The sequence below is a fragment of the Rhipicephalus microplus genome, chromosome 2, assembly GCF_043290135.1.
Source record: "Rhipicephalus microplus isolate Deutch F79 chromosome 2, USDA_Rmic, whole genome shotgun sequence".
NCBI classification, from domain to species: Eukaryota; Metazoa; Arthropoda; class Arachnida; order Ixodida; family Ixodidae; genus Rhipicephalus; species Rhipicephalus microplus.
In genome coordinates, this window is record NC_134701.1 from 212790426 (window position 1) to 212817326 (window position 26901).

The 26901-nt window shown below is 45.6% G+C and overlaps 1 protein-coding gene across 2 annotated transcripts; it reads left to right on the top strand.

Annotated features, from left to right (window-relative positions):
• Window positions 1–1331: 1331 nt before the first annotated feature.
• Window positions 1332–26901, top strand: LOC142787111 (kelch repeat and BTB domain-containing protein 8-like). 2 transcript variants are annotated; one of them, XM_075884719.1, is made up of 12 exons: window positions 1332–1480; window positions 2483–2688; window positions 3433–3633; window positions 4419–4515; window positions 4967–5089; window positions 11371–11578; window positions 13266–13382; window positions 15236–15419; window positions 21664–21864; window positions 22980–23188; window positions 23786–24053; window positions 26410–26901. In XM_075884719.1, exons 1-12 carry the CDS (start codon window positions 1379–1381, stop codon window positions 26672–26674), a joined length of 2181 nt encoding a protein of 726 aa, XP_075740834.1. In that variant the 5' UTR covers window positions 1332–1378; the 3' UTR covers window positions 26675–26901. The 2 variants fall into 2 exon arrangements, with proteins under 2 accessions (XP_075740834.1, XP_075740840.1); XM_075884725.1 differs by having other exon boundaries at window positions 26339–26548.

The following is a 26901-nucleotide window of genomic DNA, read 5'->3' on the forward strand; positions in this document are numbered from 1 at the left end:
GATGTAAGAGGTAGGTATATATATATATATATATATATATATAGGATATGGCACAGCGGGAGCGTTGTCAACAAGGATAAATATATTTATTTCCCAACAGTTTCGGGAGGGGTCCTCCCTTTATCAGGGGATGAGTTACAACTCACCCCCTGAGGTATAACTCATCCACTGATGAAGGGAGGACCCCTCCCGAAACTGTTGGGAAATAAATATATTTATCCTTGTTGACAACGCTCCCGTTGTGCCATATCCTATACCTTCACGAAGACTAACCGGCCCATTGAATTATTACTCCCACTATATATATATATATATATATATATATATATATATATATATATATATATATATATATATATATATATATATATATATATATATATAGCAGCCTACAGTGAATAACGGGGCACAATATTAAACTTCACGTCTCATAAGCGAATCATTTTTGCTTTGTATGTTCCTGACCAAATCTAAATAAACACGCTGTACGAGTTGCCCGGAAAGAATGGCCTGGAATTTGTAAAAATATGCATTAAGGCTTCGAACCCTCAACCAAGAACATGTTTTTGTAGCAGTTTCTTTTCCCCTGAGTCAACAAGGGACCAAATTCACGCAGCCTTGGGTCGTAATTGCTCTGTGTCATCTATTGGCTAGTGGCTGCCTTCGTTGATGATACGTTTATCATTTGAATTGACTGCGATCTTCTCTGTCTTTGGGGCAGTTCCATCGGGAAAAAAAATTTTGTGAGTTCGAGGGCGAGAGAATAGCTGATTGCAGAGCAAGTTTTGAGACAGGGAGCAACTTGAAGCTCGCAGACACTAAATTTACACTGTTACTTTTATTTAATTTGTAGCCCATCTTCGATCTGCATGTTTCATCATAATACGTTTTACTGTTAAAAACACTGGCATCGGGAAGTCCTACGGGGAGGTACAGGTTAATGTAAACAAAGAAACAAAGACTGTACTTCGATCAACTTACGTTGCAACAAGTCTTCCTCACGCTATTTACAGAAACTTTGCACGCTTAACCTCTGAAAGCTTACTACTTCTGGCATGTTGAGCTTTATGCATTAACAGTGCGAATGGGCGTAGAAATCCGAAACTCGGCAGGATTTTTTTTAATATGCGGCAGAAAGAATTCTCGGTTATGTATAGTTGGAAAGGCAAGCCCAAATAAATTTTGACATCTGGTAAAGTCGTTTACTTACCCATGTATTATAATGCAGAAATATATTTCTGGCACAAGTGCATACTCTGCCAACAGATAGGTGGTCCAACTGTTTCCCCTACGCAACGATATCCGTTACATTCATCTCACAATGCAGCTGGAGCTTCAAGGAGTGTCTGCAGACGCGTTCTGTGCTCTACTCGACTACATGTACTCCGGAAAACTACAGCTCACCTGCCAAAACATCGGGAAGCTATACGTTACCGCTAGCATCCTCAAGATAGCCAGGGTCAAGAAGAAGTGCGCGAGGGTAAGAATGTCAAATGAACTTGTGCTGCGTAAATCATTTTTGTTGTTCTTTCAAAGACGAGCAGCATTTCACTTTTTTTTACGTGAACTGGTTAACATGAGTTGCATTTCAAGTGCACTGAATACGCGATTTCTTTGACGTACTCTTTTTGCTAATATCAACTGATGGTTAATTGCCATTCGGGTCTAATATCTGCTCAGTAGAAAAAGTAAAGGTGAATGAAGCAATACGAATTACAAGGTTGCGGAAGAAGGCTTTATACCAAATATTTATTCTCACACCCCCACCAAGCTGCAGATTGTGCATAGCAACAGAATCGCGTTTTTTTTTTTCATACATACCCCGCCCCTTCTCAAACAACAAGGAAAGCCCTGACAGTGAAGTCCTCTTTCCCGGTGTTCTTTAGCCACACGCAAAGAAGTTGCTCTCTGAGGTGTACAGATGGTGCTATTTGAGAAGAACAATTCAAAGAGCACGAGCTACAAAAAAATAATAAAAGAGGTACGAAACACCAGCGCTAACAAATAACGTCTTCATTACGGAAAAGACAACATGAATAAAAAATGCTCGACCTGCTTATGCATAAGCACTCGTATCTACATCACCCTTGGCTAAATCTCTTTCGCAAGTGTGCGAGATTGTAAAAAGCATCGGTACTGTCTGGAGGTCATTATGCTAGAGGGGCGTCACTCGAAGCTGAAGTTGTACGCAGGTTATGCAGAACAGTAATACACTCTAAGAGAAAAAATAGTAAAGTAAAAAAAGAAAGGTCGAGACTCTTCGGCGAGTTCCTATTTGCGAGGTACACTAGTATTTTTGAAGAGACACGTCAACTTGCTTCTGGGTCCCATGACAGTCCTACGAGAGTGTTACGATCTCTCAAGGGACTCCACACGTCTCTTTCAAAGGACGCTGAAAGTGGTTTGTCAGGACGCACGAACATGATTCTTCTTTTTGCTCGGTGTGTCGACACGTATCCGTGAACGACCTATACTTGCCCAGATCTTGACCAAGTCTCCGTACGATCCAAAACACGCGGTGTACGTCTACGTAACGGCCCGCAAGTACGGCTTGACGACAGTCTGCAAGCGGGCGCTGAAGCTGCTGCACCACCGACTGGAAGAGACGGTCACGTGCAAGCCCTACCTCGACCTCGACGTCAACCAGGTCTGCGATGTGCTCTCGGGAAACACCGTTGGAGCCAGAGGGTCAGTACAAGCATGACTCGTAGACATAGAAGACTGCTTCTGTAGCCACGGTCGAAGCCGGCCTCAGTGTGAGTGTTTGTGTGTTTGTGTGTGCACCTGTGCCCGCAGATTCGTTTATTGTGCTTCAGTGTATAACCACTACGCTTCAAAGTCATACCTCGCGAATTTTTCACCACATTATATTCTTGTGCTGTGACAAAACACTTTCCAAAATAAAAAGAGCGTTTGTAAGACTCTTTATAAAATAAACAAAATATAAAAAGGTCACTAATACTTGGCAAAAGCTTGTGGTTCAAACTGAGAATCAAGGAAATAACAAGGAGACAAAATATTATGCCAGTTTTTCAACATTGAAAGACTGCCGTCTCACCCAGCCTTGCTTTTTCCTTATCCCTGTTTCGGCCTCAAATATTTCGTTAAGTTGCGCACGAAGCGGCGCAACGCATCCGAGCGCATAAGACCACTTATGCAGCCGGATGCTTTGGCCTGAGGTGGCGTCTGAGCTACACTATCAGTTCGTTCGCAAACATCGATCACCCTGAAAATGGCACAAGCACATCGAGTAACTAATACAGTGGATAACCATGACGTACACGTTGTTTTCCTTCATGCGTGCAAACGTATCGTCTCAGGCTAACTCTTGAGCCCAGCCGGAAAGAAAAGGAACCGCCAGTCAGGGTTTACGCACTGATGGGCGGAATAATGGCGCTCCTTGTTTGAGTAATGCTGTTGCAATGTGCGCAGCGAGATGGTGATATTCCTGGCGGCTCTGCATTGGCTCAACCACAACTACCTTCAGAACGAGCCGTACGTGTTGAAGGTGATGCAGTGCGTGCGCTTCGGCACGATGAGCATCGAGGAACTGCTGTGCTGTCTGCATCCGCCGCTTCTGCCAGGAATCATGGAGGTGCACGAGGTGCGAGCCCACATCCTGGCGGCCCTCTGGTGAGTTGTAAGGCGCACCGACAATGCTATTCAGTAGCAAACGTATGCAATACGTCTACTAATTTACTTAAACGCATTTAAATCATTCCCTACTCTGGTTAGAGAGAAATCAGTTCCCAACACTGAATCACTAGGTGCATAGTGAAACCTTATAAGACATTTTGTTCCTTGACAAACATACAGCGTCTCTTATGGAATCGCGTATAAGATGGAAGCCATCTTCTTTTTATTCCGAGTCGATGTATTGACATCTGTCAATGTATTGAGTGAATAGTTATGTAGAAGCGTTTGGCTATTCGTTCACGTCTACGAAAATAAGCTATAGCTTCTACGTAGTTTTGATTACGTTTTATTTACTCAATAATATTTATCGCACAATTGGTAGATGCCGATGATAACAAAAGTATGGTATTCTCACTGAAATATCGGCAGCACAAACTAACGGGACTCAAAAAGAGGACGCAACCAGGTGCACTTGTTTGTTAATTTGTTTGCGTTATATTTCTGCGTTCCTTCAGTTTGCGCTGCCAATATTTTAGTATGAATCTATACCAACTATTCCGCCTTTCAAACCTGTTGCAAGTTATTCTGCAAGGATGAAAATATAAAATAATAATTGTGTATGTAGTAAGACTCCAAGGGCATGCGTATTCACCAAAAGCGTTCGACTGGAACTTGTTCGTACAAGAGCTGATAGATTCAAGAGCCTATCACCACGAATACCCGAAGCATAAGTGGTCGTTATTCAAAAAACTATCCTTCGATGACGCATGCCACCGATTCAGCTACAAGGTGGCGGCCATGTACAACCAGCAGCATCTGTTCCCCGCGCCACAGCTCAACGCCCGGTACTTCAAGCTGGATGGACCAATCACGCTCTGGGTAAGGGTAAACGCTTGTTCGTGGCTTGTTTCTAAGCCTCCAAGTTTAAATGCATGACCGCCTTTGCATATGATTCCCAAAATAAATGATGTCACCACCGGAATTCCGACGAGTCAATGAAGATTCGGCAGTTATTTCAAAAGTTAATTGATACACTTGGACTCTACACTTGAACACAGCAAAGAGAAACACAGACAACTGCTCTCCTGTGTTTTTTTTTCCTTACTGTGTACTTATGTACAGTTTGTGCATACCAATTAACCTTTGAGTTATGAACCATCTCACACAACAGCAAGTTTTATTGAAACCACGCCTGTTATCTTTCGGTTCATCCATGCTGCTCAAATACACCTGCGTCTCGCGTAGTCTTAACGAGAAGACAAATTAAAGCTTCTTTAACGGAGGCATTATTGAACAATCTGCATTACTTCTCACTCCACGCTCACCACAGGACCTCAACTTGTTCAGCACGGACAAAAATCTGCCAGTGGCCGCGCCTGCTTCCGGGTGTCCGAGATATCTCAACGATGCCAGCGCCAATATTCTTCGCAAAGCACTGCCACTCGCAACACAGGTAACGAGAAGTGAGGATTCGCATACTGACGAGAACTCTCTCTTTTCCTCGCACATAACGTGCGCATCGGGGTAGGGAGGGGAGATAATGGGGATGAGGGGTACCTTTCTATCACGTCAGACAGGGGGGAGGGGGGCGTAAAGTGAGCCCTGTACATTCACATGATAGGGAGGGGGTGCTGTGCCTCGGGGAAATGGATGCAAATTCAGCCTCATACATTGACATAATAGGAAAGAATGGCGCTGCGACAAACCTTTGACCCCCCCTCCCCCTCATGAAGAAAAAACCCTGTTCACATCATTACCTTCACAGCATATGGTTTTGTTGTTTTATGACCCGTCTGGAAGCAGTGACAATCACGAAAAAAAAATAATGCTGCTCACACTTGTCTAATTAGTGTAAACGCTGTCTTCGTGAACCTCCCTTCTGTGACGTTAACATACTTTTATGAACCACTGAGCACATGAAGTAATTTATAAGGGTACTTGCTTGAGGCAAGTTGGCAGCTATTCATTGTTACCTTATTGCGCACTGCTTAAGAGACGAACACTTGACATGAAGGACTAGACGGAAACAAGCGCAAACGTACAACTGAGTTTGTTGAACAGATATAAGATGTTTTTTGTACAATCGCGTTTCATGGTTACAAAAAAGGTTAACAAAAATGAATCACAAAACTTTTTATAATCTGTCCAACAAACTTAATTGAAAGTTCGCGCTTGTGTCAGTCTAGTCTTTCATTTGAAGTGTTCGTCTCTTAAGCAGTGCGAAATAAAGTAACATGAACTAACTCGGGCATTTTATATCAAGTGTATGTATATAAGAACGTTCGTAGGCGAGCCATCAAACGTGTTGTTTGACGAGAAATTCGTAGTTTTGAACTTCACATGATATTTTAATACACTTAAATTATTTCTTTTTTGCTGATATTTTTGTTAGCTCTCGCACGTGCTCATTCGAGTCAGTCAGGAGATTTGTGTAACTTCATTTTTAACAAATAATAATAATAAACTAATTTGTGAGTGAGCGCTTAAATGCGAGCGTCCTCGCTTGTCGCGTCCGCGTCACGGTTTGAATTAACCACTGTGCCTTTGCAGGCTGCACCCGGCCCAATACTTTAATGAACAAGGTCCAATCTCTCAAAGGGTTCTGAAATTTTTAGTAAGCGTGAGTTTTGTCTCCTTTCAAGGCCAATAACAATTTTGTCGAGCTCTTGAGACGGTTGCTTCGATGACCAAACGACCCATTTTGGACACTGTCGAATTTTCGCTATCTTGTCTAATTTCGTAATAGGGACGTTTTAGGCCAATAAGAGAGGCTGCACCAGGCCCCCGGGCCAGTCACAGTTCACCAATGGCGGCATTTGATAGTGTCCACAAGAGCAGCCTGAGCCTGCTTTGGCACAGTTTTTGACTGGGTGTTTTGTGTTTTTTTTATTTTATCTTTGTGAAAAAGGGGCATGGGGCGGCTGTCTGTCAACGAACGTGGCGAACCACTTCAGTCCTTTCAACCTTACCAGATGGTCTTGTCATCCACGTATACAGAATTGTCCACTTGTCAGAACAAACTACGGAACATGCACACAGTGGTCCAGTAAAGAGCTTGGTGGCCCATGAGATCGCTCCAACAAAGAAGAAATGCTCCTGACACTCAATCACCCACCCATCTATCCACCACAGTGGAAACGGTGATAATATGGTTGGCAGTACGATCGCGTAGAGACAGGCGTGAACGCGTGCCACCACAGTTAACGGGAATGTGCGCCTTGTGCCAACGTGTTCTCGTGTTCTGCCGCCTCTTGACGTGATTTCCGTATTCCCGTCACTTGTTCCGAGTTCTTGCGTCGTCATATGTCCGGGTTATCGAGTCCGTTCTCGTACTGCTTCTGGTAGCGCACGCATATCCGTCGAAACTGTACTTGCTACAGTATTGCTGCAGAGTCATGGATAATTAATCTGAATGTCGTATACTTGCTAAACTTCCTTCACGCCACTCGCATTCCGCTGAGGAGTTAGGTGAGCAGCAAGCTTGTATAGCACAGTCGATCCGCACGTCATGTCTACAAAGTTCGCATCTGGCTCAACGTTTAAAGGCGTACATTGGTTACGGCGATCGGCTGTTGACCAGAAGGTAGCGGGTTCGCTCCCGGCCAAGGCGTTTCGATGGAGGCGGTACGGCCCGTGTATACTGCGCGATGTCAGTGCACGTTAAACAAAACCAGATGGACGAAATTTGCGGAGCCCTTCCCTACGGCGGCTCTCATAATCCCATCATGGTTTTGGGACGCAGAACTCTAGATATTATTAACTTCACATCTGTACAGTACTCACGGATATTGAAGTGTGGCATCGTTTTTTAAATGCGAAGTATTTCTTAGCGAACTTCGGCGACTTTAAGCGTATCTGTTTATCTATCTATCTATCTATCTATCTATCTATCTATCTATCTATCTATCTATCTATCTATCTATCTATCTATCTATCTATCTATCTATCTATCTATCTATCTATCCAGCCGCCTACAACATTTAGCTCTCCTGGCCGTTTCAATAATGGTATTCATACCAAACTTGGTATGGCATAACATGAATGTATGAAGAACATAATTGACTAGTCATAGCATGAAAATCATGACATTTGTGCCATAAATGTCATGATTTACAAATCATGGTTCTGCAGCTCTTGCGATCGTTTCGTTCACAAGGCGTGTTGCAAAACTGGTATGGTATGGCATGTTTGCATGGCGAACCCAAGTGACAGAGCCTAACATGAAAATCGGGACATGCGTGTCATGTAACAACATTACTACATGCCAAGCTCATGATGCGCTCGCGGTCGTTTCGCTTGCGTCACATATACCCAGTTTGGTATTACAGTAGGTGAATGGATGACGAATGTATGAAACTGGTGCAAACATGATAAACATGGGATGCGTGTCATGTAACAACATGACTACATGCCACACTGATGATGAGCTCGCGGCCGTTTCGCTAGCTTCACATATGCCAAAATTTGGTATTACGTGACGCCAATGAATGACGAAGGTATGTGACTGGCGCAAACATCATAATCATGAGATGCGTGTCATGTGACGACATGACTACATGCCACAGTCAAGGCACCAATACATTTCGCCGTGACGTGGTGCGCATGCTCACCGGCGTTCATTTCGTCGCGTATACGGTCACGCCGGCGTTGCCACGCCAGGCGCCGGTCCTGCCATATACTCGCAGGCGCGCACCACGCTGCATTGCTTTGACGCATGCGCGTTTCAGCGCGTCCGGCGTCGCTCCGTCACGAAAAGAGGGAGACGCAGTGTTGTCTGGGTAACGCATTGGCGCGAGATGCAGCATGTCGCATTTTGCACCGGTTGCCGTCGGGTGGCGCCAACGAACGCTGATCTCGCCTGGCGTCAAACTATGGAGTGCTCGCGTTTTGCTAACGTGGCGTCGCTGTGCCTAGCGTGCGCGCGTGGCAACGCTACATTGAAGTATATTGGGTCCTTCATGATACGCTTGCGGCCGTTTTGCTAGCTCTCCATATAGCAAATTTGGTGTTACGTGACATCAATGGGTGACGAAATATATGACTGGTTCAAAGATGATAATCCTGACACGCGTGTCATGCAAGAACATGACAACATACCACGCTCATAGCGTGCTCGCGGCCGTTTCACTTGCTCCACGTATACTAAATTTGGTATCACGTGACGTGAATAGACGACGAAGGTAAACGACACACTCAAACATGATAATCATAACACGGAAGTCATGAACCACATCATTTACCTCAACCTTGTAACGTTGTGCTAATTTTAAAGTGACATATCAATATTTTTCATTCGTGCTTCGCATATCATCGATTCCCATTGTACGTGGGGCCTGCCTTTTTTTTTTCAATATAAAGACTCCCGTGGCAAATCCCTCGTGATAACTATGTGATGGCACTGAATATCTGTCTGGCCAATAAAGGCAAGATCAACTGTGATGTGAGTGTCCGAGTCAAAATTGAGCGAACCGAAGACGCTGGAAACGAAAGGGCGTGCATCGCCTAGCCCTAAACTTTCGCGTTTAAATCACGTGAGTGCAGTACATTATTTGCGCGCTATTGGCTTTTCACTTCGACAGTAATCGCGAGATGGATTCTGCCATGGTTTCTTTTTTTTTCTTTTTATACCGTCCTTCTTTGTGGACCGTACATAATGAAGTTGAACGCCGAACCGCGCCCACTCGTCAGAGGTTCAATACTATGGGCGTGTCAGTTCCTAGGTGCGCTTCGTTTCTGATATATTATTTTAATTTTTTTATTGCTACTCATGCCTGTAATGTTTTTTATTCTTTTTTTGATGGTGTGATCCTCACAGGTTTTCATATTATTTTCGGTCTTACGTGCCAAAACCACGATACAATTATGACGCCCGAAGTAGTGGAGGGCTCCGGGAATTTCGGCCATCCGATGTTCTTTAATGCGCACCTCCTTGCGGGTTAAAGAACACCAGATGCGGAGCCCTTTCTCTCTCTTGCGCCTTCCATGATGTAAATAGAGTGCGCGTGCTCTCCGCAACAGACTTCGTAACATGTAATGTGGAAGGCTTCGACAATTTCTCTGGTTAGTTGGTTTCCATGACGGAAGACACGACCGTAGTCTTCCGTCATGGAAACCAACTAACCAGAGAAATTGTCGAAGCCTTCCAAAAAGAAAAGAAGGATGCATTAGTCAGTCATCGGTTTCGTTAAGTGACCGAGAAGCCAGCTACCTCGAAGGACTTAATTGAGATCAGTGTTTGCATGTGTCATACTCTTCTTTTTGTCGTTTCAAAATTTTGTTTCAAACACGTGTGAATTCCCGCAATTTTTTTTGTTTTTTTATTTGATGTTACCCAGGGCTGTTTTTAGTTATGTCATCTTAAAGTGTAAGCGTAACTGCCGTGTACTATCGCTTGAGTCTGCGCAAAAGCTTCTGTTGGCAATGATTCAATGTTCGTAGTTCTTTTCTGTGTCGCTAGGGTTATGGGTTATATATGATGTGCTGCTTCTGAAATAAAATTAGTTGCGAGTGTAGCGAGTGCCGTGTGTTCTTGTCCTCTTCGTCCCCGCGAAAATTGCGCTACTACACCATATAGTTGACGTGTTACTTATGTTGATTTGTTTCTTCACCAGTTTTAATACTTTGCCAATTTCTCATGCTTCACTCAATACACCCACATTATGGGGAGGGGCAAAAAGCTAAAAAATCCTCAGGCTCCGTGAAGTGGTCCGTTTGTGTGTACCCTGAGGTATATACTTAGTCGGAATATACGAACAGTGCAACCTAGAAGTAGTTCCAGCGTAACTATGGAAGCAAGAACAAGGATGGAAAGAGAGTCCAGCGCTCTTTTATATTCTTATTCTTGATTCCGTAGATACGATGTCACTACTAGGTTGCGTCATTTGTACATTCACTTATGTCCTACCAACTTCCCAAGTTTTCATGCTTCGTAAACTTAGTCAAAATATATATAATCACCGTCGGGTAATGTTGGCCACTGTTCACTACTGTTCGGTTACAAGGTAAATTAATGTGATGTCAGAGCATTCCTTTCGCCTTTTCCGCCATAAGTGTCCGCATGGAGGAGGGGGAAGAGGCCACCCTTTTTAACCATTTCAATGAGGGTACGAATCTGATCCCGTACTTTTACTCTGACGGACCTTTCACGGGCGAAGCTCCTTACGCAACGGGCTGTGCGTCTCTTATTTGTAGTATGTAGTAGTCGCCACCTCTCATTTGGTCCTTAGAATGTGCGGTGGATTGCGGTACTTGTGTTTGACGAATAAGAGATGCGAGATGGCGCTACTTTGAGTGTTCACTAGATGGACGCACGGACGGACGCATGGATGGACTGACGGACGCTTCGCCCCAATCATGGGCGATGACTAACGGTTGGGCAATGACTAACGCAGGGCGATGACTAACGATTTGTTTGCTTTTTTTAACCATAATGGCGACCAAGAAGCACTGATGCTGCATTCGAAAAACTGTTTACTTCCCATCTTAAACCCTAGATAGTCGTGGACCAATGACGGGCCTATTTCAGAAGCACTTGATCACTTCCTTTTCACTTTCGCATGCACTGCGAAGCTCGCTTTGTTATAGAATAAACCAGTGGGAGAGGGGATTTTGTCACGCCGGCCCTCTCCCCCCACCCTAACGGAAGTCCTTACGCACACCTACGTTTACCGCAGAGCTTTGTCGTATATGTTATATTCAAGCTGTATCGGTTCGAAACACTCGCGACCCTCGCAGCTCTCGGCGCAGCGAGAGCCCGTGTTCCACAGCGACCCACTGGCCGACTACCTGCTTCGCAACCAGGCCGAGATCCCGCTGTCGCCCTGGAACGACGACCCGTACGCGGGCCTGGGCGCGCACGCCTCGGGAGCCCGCGACCCGCTCTCGCCGGTGCTGCTTGTCGTGGGCGGCTTCGACCCAGACGCACCAGGCGACACCGCAGTCGGTACGTACACAGCGCCGTACGTGCTTCCATGTGCGAGCGTATCCCTCGGCGACCTGCTCTACCTTTCCCACTTAACGACCAAAAGTGACCTGGGATGCCGAGGCGCTACCGTACTCAATATTATGAAAGCAGCACTAGTTGTCATTAATTAACGCTGCCTAATGCTGGCTATATTCTGTTGCTGTTGGCTTGCGATGGATAAGAGATTGTTAACGTTGGCTTGTGTTGACCTACTAATGGCCAGCAACGACCGGCGTCGTTAGACGTTATCTAAATTACTATATTATTGGCTATAATGTTAGCTAATGTCTTCTAATGTTGGCTTTCCTCGTAATCACATGGCTGTCTCCATCTAACCTAAATTCAATGATTGCGGTGTAGCTCTCACTTGTACGCAGACCAACACATTGAGTAAGTTTAACTTGAACTTCTTTTTCAGCCACTCAAACGTCTTGTTTATAAAAAAGTAACCAACACGGGCTGATTTGCCAACCACTTTGCACGGAGAAAATGTACTTTGCAAACTACGCAAGCAAAGGACATGACGAGAGAACGCGTACTTAACGTTTTTCTACTCTTAGAAGTCCTCACGTCAGTATTATTTCACCGAGATTGTCGGCCAAAAAGTACCCACTAATCAAAAAAGCACTGTGCAAAGCGTGAAATGGGAACGAAGGGTCACATACTTGATGACAGGGCACCTTTCATAATACTGTTATTAACTAGGCAGCATGCCCCAGCAGCACGCACGGAGTGCACCAGCATTTCTGTGCTAGATCACGTATCCAACAGATGTCCCCGACGGCATTATGTTAAAACCGAGAACGAAGAGGAGGGAAACATTCATTGGCAGTAAGGGGTTTTTCGGTGCGGGGCCAGCTGGGTCCGGAACTCCCAGCTAGCAATGCTGGCTTCCCTCGCCTCAGGGCTACACAGGCCACCTTGCGTGCATGCCTTGTCAATCAAACTCGTCTGATCGTCAAGACACCGATGAGGATTTCTCCTTGGTTCACACAAACGAAATGTGTTCAAGAACTGCGATTTTCCACGTTTTGTACGTTATTGTAAAAAAAAAGCCAGCGTTCGGGTATTTGTGCATGACAACCTTCATTGCATTAGCAATAAGATTGACACTCTCGTCGGCTTTTCGTCGTCGTCGTCTCCGTCATGTTGCACACCTCCCCTCGTATGACGTCTCGGTTGTAACGTATATTATCAGGTGCGAACATGTTCCACGGATCCGGTGAAGAAGAACACACCCAAAAGCGATTCTGATTATCAACTAAAACGAATGATGATGATTGAGTGCTGCTAAGATCAGGATGAAGTGCACAACAGATGCCTGCAAGACGTATATGTATGTATTTGAAAATATATTGCAATGAGGTAGAAATGTCACCGCGTTAGCAGGACAAACCACAATATTGTGAGCGCGACAAATGAGTGACTCTTCATTCTCTTAACATATCATCATCACCTTTACATCTTCATTATCTGTAAATATTATCACCAGTGTGATTTAGCTCGAACCAGGCTGAATAATTCGGTTCTTCACAATATTAACCATGGTCGCTACAAATGTGAAACAGGAGGTGCTTATTGCGGTTACGAGAAACTATGCTTGTATTCCGAACTGCAGCCTCGTTTGAAAGTTTGAAGCCAATGGAGTTGCGTTTTGACCTCGCAGGTACCAAGATTCTTCGATACCATGTTGAAAATAACATCTGGGAAAAGCTGGATAGCTTCCCAATGCCCCGACATCACCACAGCGCTGTACTCTACAGAGACAAGTTGTACATCACAGGTAAGCGAGAGTTAACCAGCGTAGTTCTTTCCTGCATTTCGTCCCACAAGTTTTTCCCCAACTATGCCCTTACTAGTCATCACCTACAAAAAGGAAATTCACAGTTATGAATGTTTACGTAGAGATTCTGCCATCACCCTACGTGTTTAGCTTCAATAAATAAGGTTCTTGGTACTTATGACTTATTGGTCGTTGAGCATCATAATCGTACGATATTGACAGGGTCTATAGTATTGAAACCTAAGGATATTATATTTCCGGCGTAAGTTGTTTCTTTCGCTGGGTAACAAGCCGTATTCAGCATTCTTATTCAATCGCTTCGCTGCCAGTAATAACAAAAATACTTTACGCTAAAAACGTTCGTAAAATAAATTTTGAGCCAATTTTGGTACTGAAGCTGTGTGTCAGCAAAACCAACCAGCCAACCGAGAAGCGAACTTACGAGTAATACGTTTTATGATTTATTCGCCAAAAGTGGGGAACACTCCTAGCTAATTAAGTTTGCCCATTCTCATATCTCTAAAGAAGCACAGGAACGTTGTCAGGCGTATTAGATCTTTTTTTTTTCACGTTTCCTGAAATTAGGTAACGCGTAATCATAGTTGATAAGCTGTTGAAACCACCGGTCTAGCCAGTTTGTCCAACACAAAATTTTTTGAGGATGGTCGTAGCACAAAGCAAGCGCACCTCACTTCTTTACCAGCAGTGGCACAAACGTAAGCACTGTGCCTCTTAAAATGTCTGCTGTTTTTTTTTTTTTTTTGGCGTAGACAACGATATTGTGCATCATAATTAGAATGTCACTATAGTGTTCAGTAACCGGGAGTAACGAATTGTCGTACACTTGCTTTGGCTTCATTATGTGCTGGTTTTAACTAGGGCTGCGTCAAGCGAAAAAAAAAAAACGAATGCTCGAAAACTTAGTTCCTTCAATAAACGAACTGTAACAAATTCACTCTTACCACCTTAGCATACGGGTATAAAAAGAAAGCATTGCTGTGTAGCATTTCTTGTCTGTCGCACTACCTTATCGGGGACGATACTTATAGCACGAGCACAGAACGACGACGAAGAGACGTCGTTCTGTCCTCGAGTTATAACTATCGTCATGTCATGCCAACTAGCCCAAACTGCCATACTTCTAACTTATCAGGGAGTTTTAGTACGTCCGCAAATTTCCTTGCCTTTGCGGATCACCGGAATAGTGACAACGCAAACGCAAGTGGCCTGATCGGTGCACCACTTGTTCTCGTTTACGTCAGTGCCAGCAGCGCAGTAAGGTGTCCTTGGTTACTGCAGACCCCGCCATGGTGGTCTAGTGGCTAAGGTACTGGGCTGTTGACCCGCAAGTCGCGGGATCAAATCCCGGCTGTGGCGGCTGCATTTCCGATGGAAGCGGAAATGTTTTGAGCCCGTGTACTCAGATTTGGGTACACGTTAAAGAACCCCAGATGGTCAAAATGTCCGGAGCCCTCCACTACGGCATCTCTCATAATCAAATGGTGGTTTTGTGACGTTAAACCCCACAAATCAATTAATTGGTTACTGCAGTAGGACTGCCGTAACCGAATTCGAAACCTTACTTCACTGCCGGCAATAGCGTGAAAGTAAGAACGTTGCCAATGAAAATGTTCGTTGGTTTGTGCATTCTCCGCTGATATGGAACTATAAAATCGTGTCTATAAGGTATTGTGACCAGACGGAGCTCCATAATTAAGGTGACAATACTAGTGTTTAGTGTCCCGGCGTCACGCAGCAAACAATGCCCCGTGCCTATAATTGTGAACCCGCTAAAGCTATGCTGTGAGTGCTCAGTTGTAACGCTTGAGCGAGTGGTTGGCGCCATCGCGCAGGGGGCTACGACAACTACCAGACTGCGCGGTCCAAGCTTGAGCCCACCAGCGTATGTTTTTCCTACGACCTCACGAAGAAGCTGTGGCAGCCACTGCCCAACATGGCACGCTGCAGGGCGTACCACGCATCCGGCTGCTTCGACGGCACGCTCTTCGTAGTCGGTGGCAGGAGTTCGAACGGAGAGTAAGCCTTTTTCTTTTACGTATTCATAGATTGTATGTTGTTCTTGTGCTTGTAATCCACGATGTGTAAGTTGTGTTACAGGCTCTTGACGAGCATGCTCGAAAGTTCTAGATATAAGAGTTTCTCAAAATTAGCTAGAGGGCACTCTGGCGCTGCGATCGTTCAGCGACCATGGGAATGATGGGTAGTGCACACATTTGCCTAGTCTTCGTACTTGTGGGTGGAAAATCGTATACTTGAGGCTTCGTTTATTGCTGTGTTTTTGTTTTGTTTCAAAAGAAAGATTCAACCATTTTGAACTTCGTGACCCGATTTAGAAAGGTAAGTTCAAAAGAATAAGATGGTGAAGCGCAACCGCTGAACATTTGCTAATATTTCTTTCGTGATAAAACAGCTCCAAGCCACACGAACATACACGGAGCCAAAAGCAGGCCAGAAGTACGAAATTTAGACAAATGTGTGTACTACCCATCATTCCCATGCTCGCTGAAGCGCCGTGCATTGCAGCTCCCATAGACACTAGCGCCAGAGTTCCCTCTAGTGCATATTGGGAAACTCTATGGTTCTAGACACCAGACTTCTCCACGTAATAGATATGACGCGACCGTAACATCAAGTAGCAATAAAACATGAATGTGACGCTGCATTTCTCTGTGTGATCGAGCGCCATTAAGCAGAGACTGCTAAACGCATCCTACGAGTCACGCGTGCAAAGAATGCTAATGCCCAATTACTATTCACACAACTTGTTTTCAATGACCAGCCTACTTTGTGCGTCTATATCATGTTCTCGTTTAGCTAGTCTTAGAAGAAGAAAAAAACAAGAGTATGTGCTACCATCTTTAGTCTATCCTCACTTGCCGTGTGCGATTCTTTGAAGAGACATGTTAACTCTTTACTGGAAGCCATGAAATCCCGACGAGAGTACAATAATATCCATGATACAAATGAAGACGGCCGGAAGACTAGCCGTAATAGGAGGTCGTCAAGCGCTCGATAGCCAAATACGACATAGCGCTACGACGAGCCGGAACGAAGTCTTTATTCTCTCAGCATTTCATTTCCCAAATCCCCAGGCTGGACACACACACAACAGCGCCGCTCGAGGGCGCTGTGTTCCCGCTACTAACATTGTGACGCTCCAAACAGAATCGATCAGGACGTCTTGAGGGGCTAGTTGGTTCATTCTATCCAGGTAAAAAATTGCGCTGAAATAGAAAGGACACCACAAAGAAGGAACACTTAAACAGATCGAGCGCAAACTACCAACTGTTTTTTATTGACTGTAGAACGTCGGTAAAATAGGGAACCCGTACATAGCTGCGCCGACGCGTCGAGGATCAACACGTGCTACTTAACGCACCTTATCAATCAAAAAGGACACTTCTGCACCGTAGAGCGATACCGAGGCCTCACTTACACAGCTATCACCTTTCATGTTGATGAAGAATGCTTCCAACACCTCACGAGCACACGTATCTCTGCTATGTCCCAGTATCTTAGTCTCCTGAAATAGTGGTTCACATCCACATGCTGCGCAGTGTGCAGGCAAATTTCCCATTTCACTATTTTTGATCGACAGCTGGTGTTCACGTATGCGATCGTTAACGCAGCGGCCTGTTTGGCCCACGTAAGATCTGCCGCAGGAAAACGGAGTCGCATATACCACTCCCACATCGCATTGCACCACCGGGTTGGCATGCTTCTTGTTACACAGGCTAGTGCGCTCATTGCCACTCGAAATTCGCGCGCACAACCTCGAGAGCTTCTTAGGTGCAGAAAACACCATGTCAACTCCGTGCCGGTTAGCAACCTTCTTCAGGTTGTGCGTCACCCGGTGTAAATAGGGTACCACTAACGGCCTCTCACGCCCACTGGGCGCGTCTTTCAGGCACTGCTTCCGCGATCGCCCTTTTAGCTTCTTCAGGAGGGTTTCGGCCACCGCCGCCAGCACAGACTGCGGGAACGCGGCTGCCTTCAGTCGTTCAATCTGAGCACGGAAGCTGGCCTGCCTCTCATGCGAGCACGACCTCACCAGCGCAGACTCCAAACACATTGAAGCGATCGCCCTCTTAACTACCTTAGAATGTGATGATGTATATGGTAAAGGCTTCTTTCTAGCACGCGGACAGTACGCATAACAAGTATGTTGATGCTTGAATATGAGCTTAAGATCTAAAAACTGAAGCGTTCCTTCCTGCGGTAGCTCGTAAGTAAAACATAGACCCCTCCCATACTTGTTAAACTTCTTTACAACGTTGTGCACATTACTGTTAGTACTCGTTTGTTTCTCCAAAACTACCAGGAAATCGTCTACGTACCTAAAAATCTTTAACACTCCGTCACTTCTAAACACCTCAAGCAGATCGCGGTCAATGTAGGCCAGGAAAATGTTACACAAAACAGGGGCAACACAGGAACCAATACAAATGCCTTTTCTTTGGAGGTACAAACCCTTGTCAAAACCTATGAAAGTGTGTTTCAGATAGAATTCCAAAAGCGACATAAAATTATCAACACTCAGACCCGTGGAATTTTGAAAACCAATAGCTGAATTCTCTAAAATGCAATCCATAACACACTCAAAAAGTTCAACATGGGAAACAGAATAAAACAGATCTTGCACATCCACTGAGAAAGTCAGCCCATGTGAAACTTTGCCTTCGAAAAACCGCGCTACTTCCATAGAATTCTTCGTCACGAACGGATCATTCAAACACAACCTGTTCAGGCATTTTTGTAAAAACATGCTAGCCTGGTGCTGCCATGAGCCTTTTTCACTCACAATAGTGCGAAAGGGAATTTCCACTTTGTGCGTTTTTGCACTAAAAAACACTTGCAAGGTGCTGGATTTACTTCCTTGAATTGCATTCGCAAGTTTCGTTAGCTTCATGTCCCTACACAATGCCACTGCTTTTGTTTTAACACGTGCCTCACTAGGCTTTACCTTGACAAAGTTCTTTTCGATGGCCTGGCGTGCTTTCTCCTGGTAGATAGCTGACGGCATAATCACGAAGCCACCTTCTTTGTCAGCCGTAGTCAAGCTGAGACCTTTATCTTTGAAGTATCTCACAATATCTCCCAGGTTGTCTCTTGTCGTCCTCTTTGCCGGTCGAATTGTGCTCCTTTGAAGGCTTTCCACCCCCTCCAGCAGGCATCTTTCCTGATTCTCTTGACCTGCTTTTTCCGCCATCCTTCGGTTATAAGCCAAAAGCTCGAAAGCAGGTACCGCAGGCTCGTGAGAGAACTTTGGACCTTTCTGCAAAACCTTTGAAATGTTATCGGGAAGCTGTACATCACCAATGACTATTAAGTCAGAGTCGATCGATTCTTTTTTACTAACACGTGGTCTTAAAGCTGACAGGGCTTGCCTCAAGTAGAAACACCACCACTGCTCTGTCATTTCTGCTGCCAATCTTCTTGCTGACCGTAACTTGCTTTCGGCCACCCCCTCAGGGAAGTTGCCATAGCACACCACACGTAACCAGTCTTGACAGACCCGCACCTGTCTCCATAACTCTGATTTCCAAATCTTGGCGACCCGTTTTACATGTCCATTAGATGGCTTGACGCCACCAAACAACATCCAAATATCTTGAGGAATCAGGCCTTTCTTACGGCAAAAAGCCAAGTACCTTGCCTTGCAAGTTGACACGACGATATGGCTCACCAGTGCATTAATCCTGTCGTCCAGAGGCCAGAAGGAAGGAGAGTGTAAGAAGAAGCCCGATGTAGAAGAAATGTAATCGATCAGGACGTCTTGAGGGGCTAGTTGGTTCATTCTATCCAGGTAAAAAATTGCGCTGAAATAGAAAGGACACCACAAAGAAGGAACACTTAAACAGATCGAGCGCAAACTACCAACTGTTTTTTATTGACTGTAGAACGTCGGTAAAATAGGGAACCCGTACATAGCTGCGCCGACGCGTCGAGGATCAACACGTGCTACTTAACGCACCTTATCAATCAAAAAGGACACTTCTGCACCGTAGAGCGATACCGAGGCCTCACTTACACAGCTATCACCTTTCATGTTGATGAAGAATGCTTCCAACACCTCACGAGCACACGTATCTCTGCTATGTCCCAGTATCTTAGTCTCCTGAAATAGTGGTTCACATCCACATGCTGCGCAGTGTGCAGGCAAATTTCCCATTTCACTATTTTTGATCGACAGCTGGTGTTCACGTATGCGATCGTTAACGCAGCGGCCTGTTTGGCCCACGTAAGATCTGCCGCAGGAAAACGGAGTCGCATATACCACTCCCACATCGCATTGCACCACCGGGTTGGCATGCTTCTTGTTACACAGGCTAGTGCGCTCATTGCCACTCGAAATTCGCGCGCACAACCTCGAGAGCTTCTTAGGTGCAGAAAACACCATGTCAACTCCGTGCCGGTTAGCAACCTTCTTCAGGTTGTGCGTCACCCGGTGTAAATAGGGTACCACTAACGGCCTCTCACGCCCACTGGGCGCGTCTTTCAGGCACTGCTTCCGCGATCGCCCTTTTAGCTTCTTCAGGAGGGTTTCGGCCACCGCCGCCAGCACAGACTGCGGGAACGCGGCTGCCTTCAGTCGTTCAATCTGAGCACGGAAGCTGGCCTGCCTCTCATGCGAGCACGACCTCACCAGCGCAGACTCCAAACACATTGAAGCGATCGCCCTCTTAACTACCTTAGAATGTGATGATGTATATGGTAAAGGCTTCTTTCTAGCACGCGGACAGTACGCATAACAAGTATGTTGATGCTTGAATATGAGCTTAAGATCTAAAAACTGAAGCGTTCCTTCCTGCGGTAGCTCGTAAGTAAAACATAGACCCCTCCCATACTTGTTAAACTTCTTTACAACGTTGTGCACATTACTGTTAGTACTCGTTTGTTTCTCCAAAACTACCAGGAAATCGTCTACGTACCTAAAAATCTTTAACACTCCGTCACTTCTAAACACCTCAAGCAGATCGCGGTCAATGTAGGCCAGGAAAATGTTACACAAAACAGGGGCAACACAGGAACCAATACAAATGCCTTTTCTTTGGAGGTACAAACCCTTGTCAAAACCTATGAAAGTGTGTTTCAGATAGAATTCCAAAAGCGACATAAAATTATCAACACTCAGACCCGTGGAATTTTGAAAACCAATAGCTGAATTCTCTAAAATGCAATCCATAACACACTCAAAAAGTTCAACATGGGAAACAGAATAAAACAGATCTTGCACATCCACTGAGAAAGTCAGCCCATGTGAAACTTTGCCTTCGAAAAACCGCGCTACTTCCATAGAATTCTTCGTCACGAACGGATCATTCAAACACAACCTGTTCAGGCATTTTTGTAAAAACATGCTAGCCTGGTGCTGCCATGAGCCTTTTTCACTCACAATAGTGCGAAAGGGAATTTCCACTTTGTGCGTTTTTGCACTAAAAAACACTTGCAAGGTGCTGGATTTACTTCCTTGAATTGCATTCGCAAGTTTCGTTAGCTTCATGTCCCTACACAATGCCACTGCTTTTGTTTTAACACGTGCCTCACTAGGCTTTACCTTGACAAAGTTCTTTTCGATGGCCTGGCGTGCTTTCTCCTGGTAGATAGCTGACGGCATAATCACGAAGCCACCTTCTTTGTCAGCCGTAGTCAAGCTGAGACCTTTATCTTTGAAGTATCTCACAATATCTCCCAGGTTGTCTCTTGTCGTCCTCTTTGCCGGTCGAATTGTGCTCCTTTGAAGGCTTTCCACCCCCTCCAGCAGGCATCTTTCCTGATTCTCTTGACCTGCTTTTTCCGCCATCCTTCGGTTATAAGCCAAAAGCTCGAAAGCAGGTACCGCAGGCTCGTGAGAGAACTTTGGACCTTTCTGCAAAACCTTTGAAATGTTATCGGGAAGCTGTACATCACCAATGACTATTAAGTCAGAGTCGATCGATTCTTTTTTACTAACACGTGGTCTTAAAGCTGACAGGGCTTGCCTCAAGTAGAAACACCACCACTGCTCTGTCATTTCTGCTGCCAATCTTCTTGCTGACCGTAACTTGCTTTCGGCCACCCCCTCAGGGAAGTTGCCATAGCACACCACACGATTGCGCTCGATCTGTTTAAGTGTTCCTTCTTTGTGGTGTCCTTTCTATTTCAGCGCAATTTTTTACCTGGATGGTCCAAACAGAGTTTACGTTTCTCAAAGGGGTCTTTTCTTTTTCTCAGTACATGCGTGTTTTATTTACTAAGTTCTCTGGAATGGTCGTTGCAGGATCCTGTCGTCGGTGGAGGCACTGTGCCTGGATGAGCGGCGCCAGTGGCAGGAGATGCCGTGCCGCCTGTGCAGGCCTCGCATGGCCGCGGGCAGCACGCAAATGGGCGGCCGGCTCTGGCTTGCAGGCGGGCTCACCGACTCGCGAGCAGGTCTCGTGGTCATCTCCGACGTCGACTGCTTCGATCCGTGCAGCTGCGAGTAAGTCACATCCGTTTATTTATTTATTTATTTATTTATTTATTTATTTATTTATTTATTTATTTATTTATTTATTTATTTATTTTGTGGAGAGCGAAAGGCAGTGGTAGAGTAAGAATCAGCAGTCCATTGTCAAGAGTTACAGGAGTAACTCAACAGAACGAGGTCCCGCCGCGGTGGTCTAGTGGCTAAGGTACTCGGCTGCTGACCCGCAGGTCCTGCGATCGAATTTCGGCTGCGGCGGCAGCATTTTCGATGGAGGCGAAAGTGCTGTAGGCCCCTGTGATCAGGTTTGGGTGCACGTTAAAGAACCCCAGGTGTTCGAAATTTCCGGTGCCCTCTACTACGGCATCTCCCATAATTATATGGTGGTTTCGGGACGTTAAACCACACATATTAATCATAAATCAACAGAACTAGAGAATGTGTGTGTCTGTGTGTTTTTTTTTTTTTTTTTGCTGCGTCAATCGATTTATGTCTGCCCGCTAGAATAGTTTGTGCTCTAAGAGGACGTCCATAAAGAATGAATGAAATATAAACGAAGAAAACGCAAGTCTGCAATCTGTCAACATAACTTTAGACCACATTAAAGAGCAAATGAACAGCGAGAAAAATATTGACTCCATTGAAAGAGCAAAGTTGCTGGTCGTCTTCATTGTTGTTGGCCTCCTGAATTCAGGTGGTCACGGATGTCCGCAGCGGTAGTACATTAATTAGGGTGCCCGGCTGTTGACGCGAAAAATACCGGTTCGATCATGGCTACGGCTGTCACATTTCAATCGTGACGAAATGCTGGTTAGTGCACCGTGCAATGCTAGTGCACTTAGAAGATCACAAGACAGTCAAAATTTTCGCAGCCCTCTACGACGTTGTGACTCGCATTCATACTGTGATTTTGGCACGTGAAACCCCTCGAATTGTATTCAATGGAGAGCACGGGACCTGGTTGGCTGACTCGCCCTGTTCACACGTTGAAAGTATTGAACCCGAGTTTGTTAATCTGTCATTAATTTATTTTGCGCTTCAGTTGTGGTTCGCGTTTTTACGTAACCAATCGCGGTGCCCATCAGTTTTTTTTTTTTTTTCTGACACCTGTAGAGCCTTATTTCTTGCAGATTCTTCTACCACGTGAACTTTCTTCCGACTCCTCGATGCTTCTTCTCGTTGGTTGCGGTGGGCGACAAACTGTTTGCGCTGGGTGGCTGTTCAGTTCGGGACAGCGAGCTCGAGAGCCTCGGCGACGTCTGGTCATGTCTGGACCACTGCTGGGAACGGAGAGGCACTTTCGACCAGGGATACCACGACGTGGCCACCGTCGCCTACGGTGAGGTTTACCGTCGCGTGGCTTTTTTCCCTTTTCATTTTCTTTTTGTTCTTTTGTGTTTTGTCTGCGTGTATTGAACACATTCCACGGAAAAGTGTAACAGTAGTAATTGTTATTCTCCTGTTGAAATACAATGTGTTATTAGCAATACCCAAAAACCACCATGTAACGAAACTGCTAGCTTAACATCCGCCTAAGTTGAAATACCCTAACAAGTTCCCCAACACAATGCGCATAACATGGTATTGTAGGAACCAGCCTGCATGACTATCAGAAAAACCTAACTTCGACGAGAAGTTGTAATATGCGCTCTCTCGAACAAGACGTTGACCAACGCGACATCCATTCGAAACGAAATGTACTTCGATGCTTAGGCAGTGATTCAATGCTCTCAAATGAGCCTCTGGCCTGAGAAACGTGCTCTTTCGTATAACCGCATACTGTTAAAAGTTTTTTTTCTGTCTGTTAGTACGAAGATGGAACAGTAATTTATTAGAACAAAACTGAAGTTAGAACAATAGCCAAAGTTATTGTTCCAACAACATCATAACGAGTTTAAACAGGGAACGTGACGAGCGGTCGCATGGCGTGACGCAGGCGACCGCGTGTTTATGGTGGGCGGCCTGTCTTCGGACACGAAGTCCGGCATCCGCGCCGTGTCCTGCTACCGCTCCACGCACAACGCCTTCACGCCCAGCCTGGCCCCTCTACCGCGGGCGCTCTGCGGAGCATCCGTTGTGGTGCTTCCTCCGATGGAAATGGAAGTGGCCGCCAACTACGCTGGCTTGGACGGCAATCGTTGGACGGGAAACTCTCGGATCGACTCCGATGTCGCGGGCGAGCCCTTAGCCAACACCGGCAAGTGGTGAGTAGGGCCGACGGTGGACAGTTCTCTCGCCTAGCAGGATGCATATTTGAAAGATAAAGGGTGAAAAAAAAAAGCACACTCACAGGGTCCTTATAGCATTCGCATCAGTGCACACTCTCGGGGTTCGGCGCACCTTTGACCAAGCAGTGACCTCATGGGATGACGTCACTATGTCATGTCTCAAATTTCTACGATCTGGAACGTGATGATGACGTCACAAATTTTGGCAGTATGTCAAGTCTTGGAGACGTCATATGGTGATGTCGTAACGTGATGTTATTTTTTTTTTCATTTCTCGTGTTGACGCCGCCGACACAGCACACCGCTCAATTTCCTTGTTTTATCAGGCATCTAAGACTTCCGCCATTAAAAAATAAAAAAAAGTCATCCAGTTACACGCCATGAAAACCGTCGAACAGCAAAGCTGTTAGCGCGCTAGTGTATGGAAGGATGAGATGTGACAGCTTAGTTTCCTTTCGAACATCATGATCATCCATTAGAGTATTATACTTTAGTATCATCTGGAAAATCATTACTTAGAACATCATTATCATTTAGCATCCTCATCATTTCATTTTATTTATTCCTTTATTCACTCCCTCCACCGGCCACGCGACCTGCGTGACACTGGATAGGCGTACAGAAGGTGCAGACATGATTTCGAACGGTGCCACTGTTCAAATAGAAGTAAAAAATTAGGTGGACAGCACTGGTGACGTAAAATTGCAATGTACTGGGCCGTGTGTCAGAACAGGTGAATGGGAAAGGCCGAGAAAGTTTTGAGGGGTCGCGTAATAAGAAAGCATCAGCTCAAACGAATAAACAATGGAGCGTGTGAAAACGTCACCTTCATTCGTGATGCGTGCAAATGATAATATGCTATGCCAGAACCCATATAAACCAATCATTCGTAAATTTCTGCACGTGGTAGACCACCGCAGCTAATGGAGAACAGACCTTTCGAATGAAACGCTCAGCCAAGTCTATGTGCCTTGCTGGGATAGATTCAAAGAGACACTACAGAACAAAACGAGTTTTCATGTATTGGTCAAGTACAATTTTACAATCCCGAAAACAGCACTCTTACCACGACACGACGCTTGGCCAGCAAGAAAGCGCGGAAAGAAAATGAAGGTGGAGGTTCCACCTTCAGATTTTCGCACCGCGAAGATTTCGAAGGCGTCTGATGGGACCAGTGTAACTTCTCGTCAATAAAAATTAAGTACATTCTCATCCATGGGTGCCATACACCTAGCATACGAAGTTTTCGTCGCGCCAATGTCGCGAAAATAAAAAAAATACATTTTAAAAATAGCCGAGAACTCCGTACAAATTCTTAATCAGCGAAAGCTGAAACGTGCGGCCCCGATATTTAGCAGTGGGTTCAACCCGACGTGGCACTGAAGCGTTTCACAATTACTGGTTACTTGTTCGTGCTTCCTAATGAGATTGGATACACATTTCGCTCGGGTTTACCGCATCTTTTATTTCACGTGCCACACACTGCGTCTCGCACGGTCGTGGAGGAATGTAATGAACGGTTAAATGCGCTGCGCAATGCGTTAATCACGGTGGTTCTTCTCGGACCACAGGCGGTCACAGACGTAGCAGCCGAAGTCAATCTGTCGCTGGGGAAACTCCCGGCGAAAGCGCTCCCACAATCCTCACATTGACGCCGCAGTGCCACGTTGTTGCAAGCGTCCGACATAGCGAGCCAACTCGGCGAGTAGGTGCGCGTGGTCTCAACGCAACTGTGGCGCCCGGGCTGCGACGACGTCACTCACAACGCATGCAATGGCGCACGTGCTTGGGAACGACGTAACTGATAACACAGGCAATGGAGACCGCTCGTGATCCTGCTGACGATCGTATTTTCGTTTCTCCTAGACAGCTTTTGTTGTCATTTTCGAGGTTTCGCATGAATATTTCAGCGCGAAATTTAAGAATGAAATTTCGCCCTTGATTTTTTCTGCTAAAAGTAAACTTGTGATAGTGAAACACATGGCATTAGAAATGTATCAACCCTGGTTGTTGACCTATAGTTCGAACTTTCTTAATGGCACACTTTAGCCGCGTAATATCACAAGGACAGAGTAAAGGAACACAAAATGACTCGCACAAGCGGCTCACCATCATCTGTTCACCTAATCACCGCTTGTGTTAGTCGTTGTGTGGACTTTTACTCTGTGTTTGTGATATTTCGGGGTTAAAGTATGTAATATGGCATTAGAGTGGTCAGAGTGCAGTTTGTCAATCTAAACCAAATCGTTGTTACTTTTCAGTGTCTCTTTCAACACGAAATTGTGATGATTCCCGTCTCATTGAGTAATCCTGACCACGCACGAACGCGCAGCGTCAGGACAGACCCTGTGTCGGACTCGGGGCGTAGCTCGTCGGCTGGCTCTCCGTCTTCGTGCCGCACACAAATCAGACCAAGGTCGAATCGAGGGAATCCGTGGCACACGTGGCATCGTTCGAACAACGATCGACCGCCGTCGTATGAGCCCACTGGCGCAGTTATCGCTACCGCTGCTTTGCAGCCCGAACGAGTACAGCAACCGCAGCAGCCGCCACCACGTTGCGCTCACTCCGAGTACAGAGCTGAGGCCAACAAGTAGACTTCCGGCTATGGCCCAGGCTCCGTCCTATCGCAACCCTGAAGAGCTGAGGCCAACAAGTAGACCTCCGGCCCAGGCTCCGTGCTATCGCAACCCTGAAGAGCTTGCTCCTTTTTTTTTCTTTTTTTCTCAGAACCCTTGTGTGACTGCCGAGGAGTTGGCACGAAAGAAGTATGGGAGAGGCAAAGTTTTCGAATCCAATAAATGAACTGCGCACCGCTACGTGA